The sequence below is a fragment of the Musa acuminata genome, chromosome BXJ3-8 (genome assembly GCF_036884655.1).
Source record: "Musa acuminata AAA Group cultivar baxijiao chromosome BXJ3-8, Cavendish_Baxijiao_AAA, whole genome shotgun sequence".
In the NCBI taxonomy this organism is placed as follows: domain Eukaryota; kingdom Viridiplantae; phylum Streptophyta; class Magnoliopsida; order Zingiberales; family Musaceae; genus Musa; species Musa acuminata.
In genome coordinates this window covers 5913975-5927237 of record NC_088356.1, presented here as the reverse complement: position 1 = coordinate 5927237, position 13263 = coordinate 5913975, and the positions used below count along the sequence as shown (strand labels likewise).

The following is a 13263-nucleotide window of genomic DNA, read 5'->3' as shown; positions in this document are numbered from 1 at the left end:
CCTGAAAGTGAGATTATTATGACATTGTATCTTAATGCAAAAAAATCTAAATGCTAATTAAAAATTTTGTCCCGATTGTGGATGGATTGGAGTGAAAGATAGTATGGGACGGTGTCACTGCAAAGTACTTAAGACGAGGAAGAGACTAGAGAGGTGGGAGCTTTGACCAAAGGTTTCATCCAAGGAATCTTCTTAATAGGCTTTTGAAAGGGAAGGGCCTTATGCCATGTGGTAGGCTTAGGGCCCAGTATGAGATCAATATTTATGAAATAGCAGGTGGTAAGTTGAGAACTCGAGAAATATGGGGCAGTGAGCTTGGATGAGAGACTTATTGCTTAGTAAGGCCTGGTCCTCTTATCATACTTGGCTAGGACCAGTAAATACCAGTCATGTTGTGCATGTCCAATCAGTATTTCGTATCCTGGAATAGAATTACATATCACACTACTAGTTTTAAGTTAGAAATATGAGAAAAACAGGAAAATGATCAAAATGTTGCATATAGTGTTTGTAGAATTTAACTTTATTTGAGCATGATGATAAGATGGAGAGGGAAGCAGAAAGAAGTGGAATGGAGTAAAGGGTAGACAAACTAGCATACTCAAGTAAAACACCCAAGGATACAAATATCCCATGACCGAGTATAAAGGACTTGAAGTCACCCTCCAAGGAATCCACCTAAGACTTACAAACTTGAAAATGATAAGAAAACACGTCTCATTCTCAATAAAATTATACTTGTATTCAAACCACTTTATTCCTCTAAATCTTATGAGACATGATATACAAGGTAGGTTTGGAACAACCCTCCAAGCATGGGTGATTCACAGGGCATTAAATGTTCACCATTTTGAGATCAAAATACATGTAGAACTAATTAAAAAGTTATATAATAACTAAAAATCACCTAGAAACTCCAAAAAGTGAGAAGAATTTTTTATAGTTCACATGTGGTATAGCCACTATGACCTATAAAAAAAGGCGGTATGTACCGGTCCGATAGGGGACTGGTACGGACGATACATATCGATATGTTGGTACACCCCATCGATCTGTCGGTACATCGGTATGGTTCGATATGTACCATACCGACTGTCGGTCGGTACACCGGTACAAACATATAAAGTGAACCATGGTATAGAGAAATGAATATAACATCCTATTAAAAGACTTTACATTGAAACCTGTAAGATGCTTTGGATTCCTAACTCATTGAATTTTGAAATGGTATAATATCCCACATAGATATCTCAGTATTAATTTCAGAATTTATTTGAAACAAGTCCTAAAATTTTGGTTAACTGGAGAACCAAGAGCTTAATGTGAATATTCTGAGTTCTCTTGATTCAAGGCATAGAAATGCTCCTGTGTCATTAAACTCTAGAATCAACTACGAATTGATCATATAAATTTTAAATCTTAAACTAATGGAACTTTAACCCTAACCACTCAATCCAGACCTAGTTAAACAAAACACGGACCAGTTGGAAACCTAATTGCATCACCAACGATGTCTGATTTTTTTATTCAGGTTGAGCAGTGAGTTTATCTATGTGGTTATTTCCAAAAATCATGTAAAGTTACCCAAATAGATTAGTATCTCCAACTTATAGATCCTCTAGGAGATTCAGGTTACCATTTTCAATGCTTTGATTTGATAGTACAATCTCCTAGTTATAGAAGTTAGTAGTCATTCTAAATGCATAGATTAATAAAATTTTGAATTGGTAAATCTAATGTATTTAATCAACCAACACTACATTTAATCAAAGTCTGTGCACCAATTTCTGGTTTTTTGTCACAATTTGATTTAAACTTTCAGTAGGATATTTTCTTTTCCCTCTTGTTGTGTTATACTATAGCTTTGTAATTTAGCAATTTATACAATGTTATCGATGCTTTTCATGGTCATATTTTTAAAAAAATATTTTTTAAAAGATTAGTCTATGACTTACCTTTTTTCCTTTTCTACAGGGACATTGTTTCATGCTGTTAGTCTTGTTTCTGCCATTGTTCTTCCAGTTGTATTTGCTGTGTTGAGATTATTTTTCTCGAGCCAGGCGATGAATTGGTAGGGATCGTTTCTGTCTCCAAAAATGTCTTCACTTTCCTATTTTTCAGTATCTTACGTGGTGTTTTAGTCCTAACTAGCTTATGTATAATATTGATTGAAGTATCAAAGTTTCTCAGAAGCCCTTCTAAGTAATTATTAATACATATGAGCTAGCATTCCTTGTGAACTGCTGTTTTTCTGCATCGTAACATTGATAAAAGGTAAGATAGCAATTGATAACTTAATTTAAATGACTGTTGATTGGTTATTTCATCTAGGATGTTTTGCAAAGTTCTTTTGAGGAATTTGCTGTCAGGCACTCTCCTGTGAAGTGCAGGGATAGTTACTGTAGCACTGTAGCAGTTCGAAATACCATACCGTATTGCTACAGTACTCGGTACACCCAGGTATACCATACCGTACCGGTACCGAGCCCAGGTCGAAATACCGGTACGGTACGGTATTGCGAACCTTGCTTTAAACTGTGTTGTATTTTGTAGTTGTTCGTTGTTACTTGTTACAACAAATAAATATTCTAGAATCCCTTGTTTACATAGAAGGTATTTTCCTACTATGAGTCCGTAGTTTTTTTCAACATATACAAAGATGATTTTATCAATTTCTTTTTAAAAAGTAGGATAATGTAATATCTGATTCTTATTTCTCTTAAGAATATTAAATATTATAAATATGCTGGAAATTTTGCTGGGTATATGGACTGATGAGAAATTTATAGGTTTGCTCACCCTTTTTTGGCGTTCTTGATGTTTGTACCATGCTCACTGGTTGGTCTGTTGCTTCCAAGAACTGTATGGGGATTCTTTCCGCTTTCACAAGATGCGTCACATCTCAATGTATCAAATGTGGTATATGTTTTTCCCTTATTTTCTTAAAGGCCCAATATTTTTTCCACTCATGATGATACTATCCTTTAGAAGTTAATTACTAGAAACTTAAATATTTGTGTACCCACTTAATCTTCTAACTTGTGTATTATTCTCTAGCAAAGATCAAAACTTATTATGGTTGGTAACTCAACAATTGACAATGTTTTGATAACATATTTTCTATGATTCATCTTATCGGTCTGCATCGATGTACCGACCAGCTATCGGTATGGTACGTACCAAGCTTTACTGAGCTGTATCGAGTATACCAATACATGGTACATGGGAGCATACCGATATATCGCCCGTATCGGTCCCCTGTCAGATTGGTACATACCGCTCATATTGAGCGGTATGCCATGGTATGACGAACCTTGATATTTTCAAGTTGACTCATTGGCTACATTACCATTGGATATTGTATTTCTATTATTTGCAACATATTTATTATTGCTGGAACATTTTCTATGACCAATGAACATTTGTTTTCATGGTTCTTTCTAAAGTGCAAGATATCATGGTTTTTGTTAATCCTTGAATTAAAGATGAGGGCTTTGAAGTTTGAGCCATAAACATCTCGAGATTGATTAACAATGTCCAGGATTTAGTCTAACCTTTAACTTTACAAACTATGTTTTCAGTATTACCATTATTGTTCATTGTGATATAGACAAAAATACATTGTAATGCATTAAGATGCAATGGCAATTAGCTCATGGAAGTCGTAAAAATGTTCATAATAATTGGATTTTTGTGCTGTTGTATCTTAAATGAACATGTCAATAAGCCTTCTTTGGGTGGAGAATATGGAGAGCTACAATGGTAGAGTTTTGTATGATCGGTAGACACCATTTAGATTAAACGGAAAATTTAGAACATAGGTGTTTGGCTAGTGATACTATACAAATATAAGTATTGGATGGTTAACCACATATACAAAATTATTTGTTATTTGAGATGAGAATGTTCAGATATATGTGTGGAGTTACTAAAAAAAAAAGAAATGTTTCATTCATGAAAAATTAGTTATGGCTCTGATAAAGAATAAAATGAGAAAAAATCGTCTAAGATGGTAACGAGACATTTCTATGTTGTAAGAAGAAATTAGACAATTAGGATTAGAGGATTAATGGTACTAAGCAGGATAGAAGGCGACCTATATTTATTTTACATAAGGTATCTATTCTGTTTATTTTGTTGTATGTTGTAATAAAAAAACAGGTTGCCAAAGGAGTGTTCAGTGATTTAATATTTTTTGTTTGAAATACTAAATGGCTCTGTATTTACTTGTTAGGTTCTATCTGATAATGCATGCTTTTGGGGAGCTTTTGGACTATATACTTTTATAACTATGGTAAGTTTATTGGTTTTTACTCTGTTACATGCCTTTTTCAGTTATGCCATCTCCATGCAAATACCTTTTTTCCATGAGTATTTGGTTCTATACAATTTGCAAATGTAGTAATGTGGAGACAATTCAGTAACATTTGTTCACCTGATTGTTGCTGGAATATCTATTGAAATTTTCTCCTTGAACATCTTGTACCCCATGAAAGTTAAAAAGAAGTAAAGATGATTTGTTTAAGTGTTGAATGTCTTAATATTGACCCTTTTGTCATAGGTGATTGAAATTGACTTGATAACTTGATTTTGTATGCATAGAATTGTGCGGATTTCTATGTTCCATCTGTACAAAGATAAATTCTGGTTGAACATCATATGTTTAAGATATCATTCCTTCCTTTTTGATGCTTATCATCCGCCTGATAGTTGCTTTGAACTTGTATTAATATCTTTAGTTATTCTGGTAGCTGGCAACACTGCAGTATGAGATATTTCTAGTTTCTACCTAAAGTTAATGCCACTATGCTATGGTGGTTAGTTGTTACTTGTTTGAGCTCATAAACCTTTTGAGACCTGGATATGTTCAGTTACATTTGAGCATCAGCCCCTTACGAGCTTGCGGAGATTGTAGTTCGTGTGCTCTCTGTAAGTTTTTTGTGTTCACACAAAGGTATAAATTGATACGGGGTTTATCTCCATGACTTTCTGCTTTATCCTTACTATATCTATGCCATTTCATGTGACCAGACAACTAAAAGTTTATTGCCTCAGCTTGTCTTTAAGCTTTATATTGGATATCACTTTATTAATGGAAAGCTGTTTTATGGCCCAAGCTAGATCTGAGAGGTCCATTGTTTCATCAGCCACAGCATTGGCATGTTACAGTAAAATATAGTGGAAATATGAGTGGTAGTACTGCTGTACTATCAATTTATGTTTCTGTATATATATTTAAACTACTCAAAAGGAAAATGAGCAAGTCTAATGCACAAGGCTCCTGCCAGTATAGGTCTGGGAAGGCAGATGGGTTGTTTATGACTATTTCTGATCACCCAAGTTGCAAATAAACATCTTAGAACAACAAGGATCACCTTTTAAAAACTACATGGAGGATTATATGCAAAATTAATTTGAAACTCAATATTCAATATTGAATTTGTGCTTTTAGAATGAAGTACAATACTACCTATACAGCACAATCATGATTCCAAATTACTCTTTTAAGACAATGGTCATCACTTTATGCATGGATACTTCTAAGACCCGAACACTCAATCAAGTTACACTATTGGTGCTTCCACGTGAACTTTTGAAATTTCATATAGACATACTATGATAGAGTCATCTTTTCGTTTAAAATTTGTAATATTAGGTTTGGAATATTTAACTATATTTTCACAAGTTGGTTTTGTTTCATAAGGCAACATTGTAGCTGGTGCATTTACTTGACTTATATGTTAATGAAGCCATCTTTTTGTTTAAAAACATTTCTAGAAGTTGTTTCTTTACGAAGTTATGGTGCAGCTAGTGCATGTACTAACTTTAATATTTGATCTCTAGATTTAGATATCTATCTTATGTTGTACTATAAACTATAAAGTACGTTGCCTATATTTGATGTTGACTCTTTCTAGAAGTTGTTTGTTTACAATGTTACAGTGCAGCTAGTGCATCTACTGACTTTAATATTTAATCTCTAAGTTTAGATATTTATCTTATCCTGTACTTTAAAACACGCTGGCTTTGGTCATTTACCCTTTGAAGATATTATCTTGTACTTTCCAATGTTTCCATAATATTTATGGAGTTGCCATTATGGTTCAAGCTGTCAAGACAATCCTTTTAAGTTCTATTGGCTAGTTACTTCTAGTTATATGACATGGGTCACATTTGCTTTGTATATCCTATGTTGGGACATTTCTTTCTTTTTGGAGCAACACTTGACGGATTCATGTGTCAACTCTTCTATAAAATATTAATTAAATAAGGGAAGTGTATCAACCACAAAAATAACAAGTTCCCAACTAGTTGGATTTAGCTGCATGAATCCTTTCCTAGAATCCTTATGCTTTGTAAAGGGAAACATCAGACAGCGCTATCTAGTTAAAGCCAATCTTTTTTATTATTTCAAACAAAGACTTCTGTGTACTTCCTCTAATTCTCATAGCACTGCTTGTGAGCTAGTCTAAATTAGCTTCTGTGATCTGGCAGTGTATATTTAGATTTTTTTGTCATTTCCAAATATTCTTAAATTATTATTCTTTAAATTATCTCCAATTAATACTACCTCTGATTTTTTCAAAGATGCAGCACATATTGTTTCATGTTATATGATAACTTCAAAACTTTTTTCAGCTTTTGTTGTTATACCATCTTAGGCAAGCATGTGAAGAACTTTGGCTTCCCACTATACCTTTTTGTAGTATATGCTCTATTATAGATTGGACCTTGGCAAAAAGAAAAGATTGGACCTCCTCTAGCTATACTCAACTGTGCCATTCTTTTACATAATTAGTCTTCAGCAATCATTTCATGGCTTAATTTTGCTTATGTTATTTATTGTCACAGACTTACAGTTATCTGCATGCATTTTTTATTAGATTCATGCCAAATTATACAGAAGAAACATTTATTTTGAGCAGGTTTATCTGCTAGCTCAGCTTGGTGGTGGTTTCTTGACATGTATGATATCATTGTCTATGCTGCTTGCTTGGTTCGCTTATTGCATTATGAGAAAGCGTTGTGGCCGTCAATCAATCAAGTACTTTCTATGCACCCTTGACACATGCAAACTTTTGTACAGTGGTTCAGCTTTTTGCCTAACTTTGCTGAAGTACTTGGGACAACTTCTTGTCTCTTATGCATAAAATCTTTGCTACTTCTCTAAGACATTGCCCAACTAAAAGTAGTTAACAAATATGTTTCACATGACATCACCATCGAACGAACATCATAAGTAAGAGTATCTTAAAAAGTCAATAAATTGCAAATATAGATGAAGCATATCTTTTTCCACTTTAATGGTTAAGACATCAGATCATTGCCTGCCATGCTATGGTCTTATTGAATTGTCTTTGCACCTAATGTTGCACATTTTACATCACATGAATGCAGTGTATATTTCAGATTTCTTCTTTTCTTTTCTTTCAGTCTGCACTTTGGACAGTAAAATGTGTTCTGGTTCCCACTTCACCAGTCTTTGTAAAATAACTTCTGGGCTAAACATATGGCACTGTTTTTATCCTCTAATTGCCTATGATGTTGAGGTTGACGCTGAGCATCAGCTTGATCATATTGCCAGTGAGGAAGGCCATGCAGTATACATGTTACATCACTTCATATTGCCAGTGATGTAGTGCATCATATGTTTTATGTGGTTAACCTATTGATGAAAATGTATAAAGAAGTTTGAAGAGTCTAACCAAGGACAGAGGTAAGTAAGCTTGATAATGATGGAGATGATCTTTGGGAGAAATAAGTTGTTTGCTATGGTTGTATTGTAGTTGGTGGAAAGAAGAAACTGATCAAGGTGACTGCAAGCACAGAGGTGCATCCCAGTAAATGGGATCATAAAAAAGTGTGCCAGATTGGTGCACTGACCAACGTCATATGGTAGTTTTTGGTAAATAAGGTAGATAATTGGTATAAGGACATAAAATATTGCAAAAGAAGATCACATTTTATAAGCATAATGAATGAAGAGCCAACAGAAACCTCCATCCAGGCACAGCACTGTGGTTGAGATGCATTGAGTATCACAGCTGTCCTAGAAAAATTTTGAACTGATCATCGTACTGTTGATGGAGAAAACACAGCAGTGGTATGCATTAAGTTTTAAAACAAATGTTTAGCCACATCAGAAGACCGCATTGTTGTCTTGTATCTTCCTGGCAATGCTTCGGAGATTCAGTAAAGGAGGCTATCCTTTGGTATGACTACAAGCAGAGTGATCTTATATCTAGCTAAATTTCTAGAGGGAATAATACATGTCGAACTAACATTTATTGTGACATGTATTGTATTCTTCACATGGATCCAAATCAGATTGAGCCTGAAGGAATAATAACATCAATGAGAGAATGATGATCGTTACTGGTCTTAACCCATTGGAACACAACTTTAAGAATAAGAAATATTCTTCTGTAGAAAATGATTAACCTGTAAATTCTTAGACGTTCAAATTACTGAGCATATAGTGCCATCACTAAGTTTCTTTTTACATGAAAAAGTATGCAAGGAGCAATTTTCTGGGTATTTTCCCACCATACATGAAATTTCATGGTTTCCAAGATAGTTCTATATAGCAACTGTTGATAATGCAACTTATGGTGGTCATTCTTCCGTGTACATGATAGTAATTTGTTTTCATTTTCATATAGCATAAAAATGAATGTTTATCTTCAAGTATCATGTTCTTATGTACTTATGCTTACAGGTCATTAGCAGGATATGTAGTCCCTATGATCCCCTGCGTTCTATACAGTGTTTACTACAGTGGGTTTCTTGTCCAATTTTTGATTGAGAAGATGGGTATGATGGGCTCTCTTCCACAGCCTTATGGTTAGTTTTCTGCTCTTCTTTTTTTATATCTTACATGTCTTTTTTATGCCAATCGCTTTTTTTGAATAAATTTCCAGACAGTTGTTTTTGATAATTATCTTCTTGCATTCACTATCCAGTCGCTTTCACAATTGAAAATTAAAGCTGTTCTTCTTTTAGTAGGACCAAGTTTTCAAGCAATTCATTCTGACAAAAATCAGAATTAAGATTTAATGGTACTCAGAATAATTTACTTCCTTAAGGTCTCTTTTGTTCCTAATGCTTTGATGCTCTTCTTATGCTGAACAACACTTCAAAAGGATGTAGTTACTGGCTTACTGCTATGCTGAAGTTGGGGAAAGTTCTCTTATTCTTCACTAATATTCTTGTTTGTATGGGTTTAGCTACATTTGAATCCTGTTATAATTTTATGTGGTTATACTTTAAAATAGCCATGGGCCAATAGCATAGCAAATTTTCATGGCTGGTTAAAATTTTTTATACTTGTCTAGCTGTCAGTAAACTGTTAAAGTACAGTAAACAAAAATGAGTTGCAGTATAGTTGATGCTAAAGTTGTTCTTAATGCTTGGATTTCTTACTTATGCTGAACATTGTTGTTAAAGTCGCTAGGCCTGAAAAGGTGCCAAGCTTCCAAAACGCATGCTCGCTTGAGCGAAGGGAGGCGCTCATCAAATATAAAATGATAAAAATGTATTTCTGGATAAAAATAATCATTAAAATAAAAATGAGATAACACATGAGTTTCATGTCATTTCATATTCAAAATATCATCACTAAAACATTAAATTACATACGTTTAACCACTAAGATAAATGTACCATCTATAATGAGTAGGAGAGAGAAGTGGTGGGTGGTGATTGAGAGGCAGGGGAGAAAAGGGGGAGGAGGGCTAGGGGAGAGAGAGCCCAAAACGGAGAGAGAAGCGAGAGGAGGGGGCTTGCACTGTTGATGGAGAGGAATATCGGAGAAGGAAGTCGTTAGGTGGAGGAGATGGCGTTTGAGATTGCAAACACTGACAATGTCGGTAGAGAAGGTTGTCAATGGAAGGAGGCGGTCGTGGTGGATAGTGTCGCTTTGTTAGGTGGCGGAGTCTCGATTCTAGTGAGAAGTTTCAGTTGACAAAGGAAGCAACATAGATAGCAATCATCGGGAAGATTCGATTGTTAGCTAGGGTTTCTTCCCATTCATAGAAGCGCATTGAGGTGGCTTGAGAGGTGTTGCAGTTTGTTCAATTGGTTCAACTAAATCATCTGTTTTGACTGCAAATCAAACCCATACACCTTGTTTAACTCAAGCGTGCACTTGAGCCACCTAGCGCTTGGGCCTCTGGTATGCCTGGGCCATGCTTAGCCCTATTGCTTGCCTGAACCCAACTAGAGGCGCTCGTAGCCTTGCTTGGGCACCTAGGCGAGTGCCTGAGCTCCCCTTAATAAAACATTGATGCTGAAGTAAACTGCAATTACATGTGGATGCTGACTTACTGCTATGATCAAGTAGTGAAGATCCCTTATTATTTGGTATGATGCTTGTTGATATGATTAAGCTACATGTGAATCTTATTGTAACCTTGTAATTATATTTTAGGATGTTCTTGGGATAACAACATGGACAATTTGCATAGTTGTTTAAAAGTTTATCCATAATGCAGTTGAGCTGTCTGTTGAATATACAATAAACAGAATGAGTAGCTGTTTGATGCTAAAGTGATTTTTATGCAGGCTATTTTGTGCAGGATGCTGTAGTTGCAGCTACAATTGGACTGGTGACTGGGTGGTGCATGGGTCCACTAATGCCCGTAGTTGGTCATTGGTTGGCCAGGTCATCCATTTTGCAATGCTTCATGCAAGTGACTATTATCGCTCTGGCTCTATCATCACAGTTCTTTCCATACAGTTTGGATGCACCAAAGAGGGTTGTGCTTCAACACACATTTAATACTGCCGGTATGCTGTTACATGTATCTTTTTATGCCAGACATCTTTTAACTAGGTGACCATGATATCTTCTGTTGGACATTTGTCTGTACTAGACAACTTTTTATTACACTAGGAACTCTATAGCCTCAAACATCTGCCAATTTGTTCTTTGAGATTCAACACATTGGTCTGATTATGATAAATTTGATTTAGCTGTTTTCATCTATGACCATGTAAATTTGTATTTTGTTGACTTGTTTCCATTTGTGCTCAATAACAACAGCAAGATTTAAATCTCATCTTTAAATATAAATTACATTCTAACTCCTTATGGCAGTGCGCTATTGTTCCTATGGTCATCATGTCCGTGTGGTCATTGCCTCTTAGTTCTGACCCTTGTTGAAATTAAGATTGGTGACCCAGGCTCTAGGTAGTTCTTTGGCGGGTTGACAGCTTTGGTGAATAACCCTGCACAACAGAGCCAATGCTGGATGGGATACTCATCCCATTTTAAAATCTTCCCTCCTTTGCTTGAATTTCATCCCATCGTGCACTTCTCCCAATCTCTCAACCTTCAGAATTAAAATCTTATCGAGATATATGGCCTTGAGAAACTGAGGTGTCTGGATCATTTCTTATGTGGTAATCATTGCCAATTACAATCCGCCCTTTGCTTCAGTTTCCTCCCACTTCGTTCTTTTGTTATTGTAATTCTTGGTTTTCATCCCATTGTGCAGATATTGGTAGTGCAACAGTGGTATGGGAATTGGAAATCAGCTTGATCTTGCTGCTGTAGAAAATATGTAGAACTAGTTATAAACTGGAAGTTACATCTTTTGACCTTTAGACCTTGAGGTATCACAGTACCATTTTATATTCTTCCCTTTTGTTTCATTAGTTGTCACAGGAAAAGAGAAGTATAGAATTACCTTTAGCATAAGACCGTAGAAGAGTTGGTTGTGTGTGGTGATTCGTTAATATTGATTCTAATTATAGTTCGATCTCGAGTTGCAATATGGTATCAAAAAGAGGAAAAAGCATCTCAGTTACAAGGCTGTATACAGAGATGTTTTATTTCTTCATTAGTACAACCTTTTTCAGAGTCTCTTTCCATGAATTTGTTGGATGTGGAGGACCCTAGTTATTGATTTTGTACATGGAATTGAATCTTGGACAGTTACCCAAGCTGGTTTCCTCAAGTACTGGTGTGATACAATATACCTTGATATAGACGACTGAAAAAAGAATAAATACAAGTTGGTGTTGGTATTACTTTTGATATGGTATAGTATGTTACATACAGGTTGGTCATTGGACCTCTGCGGTACAATTTATGTATAGTGATACTTAAATGTTAAATCCATGATCATGTCAGTATCAAAAATGAAAAAAAATTCACAAATTTTCTTTTCTGCATAATTGCTTTATCCATATCTTGCCTGTGTTTCCCTAAGTTTCCTTAGTTGTTTCTATTGGTACATAGTTTCTCCTTTTTTATTTCTATTGGGGATTTTGACAGGTGCTTACAAGGTTGTGGATTCAAGATATGATTTTTCTGTAGTTGATTCCAATTCACTGGCTTTTCTCTTCAAGCATTCACCTGAAGCTTCAAAAATGTTAGACATCAATTCAGAGTTCTCCTTTAACAGCAATTATCATTCTGATGGGAGCACTTGGATAGTAAGTGAATTGGCACTTCAGGCTTCTGCTTCGCATACCAATGATTTTAACTAGTTCTAATTCTGTTTGTAAATACAAGTTGTATATTGTTCTCTGGGCATAATTTCTAATTATCCATTGTGTATCTAGTGGCTGATAATGTGAGCTAAGATAAAATTGCATCGGCCATTAGTATTCATGCTTTATATCAAGGTTTGTTGTATCGATGCATACCGCCTGGTATGGGCGGTACTGGTCACTTTACCCTGTATCGAGTGATACAGGGTCTATACCGAGCGGTAACGATCGAAATCTGATCGTTACTGACCTACCGGGCGATAACGATCGAAATCTGATCGTTACCGACCTACCGGTCAAGGGCTGAGACAACATTGAGTCAGAACGTGGCAGAAGGAGCCACATAACATCGAGTTAGATTGCTCAAGGAACTAGAGACACCTAATCGTCACAGTCGTCTGCCCAGCATACAAAGGTAAAGGGGAATGCAGTAGCATCGGATGCACCATTCGAAAGAATCGAGTCAGGCAATGAGACATCTTCGCAATCTCATTTAACAACCTGCTCGGTCTAGAGACATATGGTAGCGACGTGGATAGCAATGCCTTGACCGAGGAGCGATATTTTATACATGCCACCCAAGATTTAGATCTTGAAGCTCGACAAGGTACTGGTCAAGTTTATGCATGGAAGGGGAAGGGGAAGTCAGTTGATGATTTTGAGCAGATGTGATAGAACCTACACGATGTAGATGCAGAGCAAAGCTCATCGTATTCACAACCGTCGTATTACGAAGAATTTACGACTAACAACAGTACGGTGATA

General features: G+C 35.7%; 1 protein-coding gene across 1 annotated transcript in view; it reads left to right on the top strand.

Annotated features, from left to right (window-relative positions):
* The window catches only part of LOC135645613 (uncharacterized), a 34665-nt gene that overhangs the window by 18696 nt on the left and 2706 nt on the right, over window positions 1-13263 (top strand). Inside the window, exons 11-17 of the mRNA XM_065164173.1 lie at window positions 1975-2071; window positions 2790-2919; window positions 4235-4294; window positions 6927-7045; window positions 8720-8844; window positions 10564-10788; window positions 12281-12441. Coding sequence (XP_065020245.1) covers window positions 1975-2071; window positions 2790-2919; window positions 4235-4294; window positions 6927-7045; window positions 8720-8844; window positions 10564-10788; window positions 12281-12441 — 917 coding nt within the window. The remainder of the gene's footprint in view (window positions 1-1974; window positions 2072-2789; window positions 2920-4234; window positions 4295-6926; window positions 7046-8719; window positions 8845-10563; window positions 10789-12280; window positions 12442-13263) is intronic.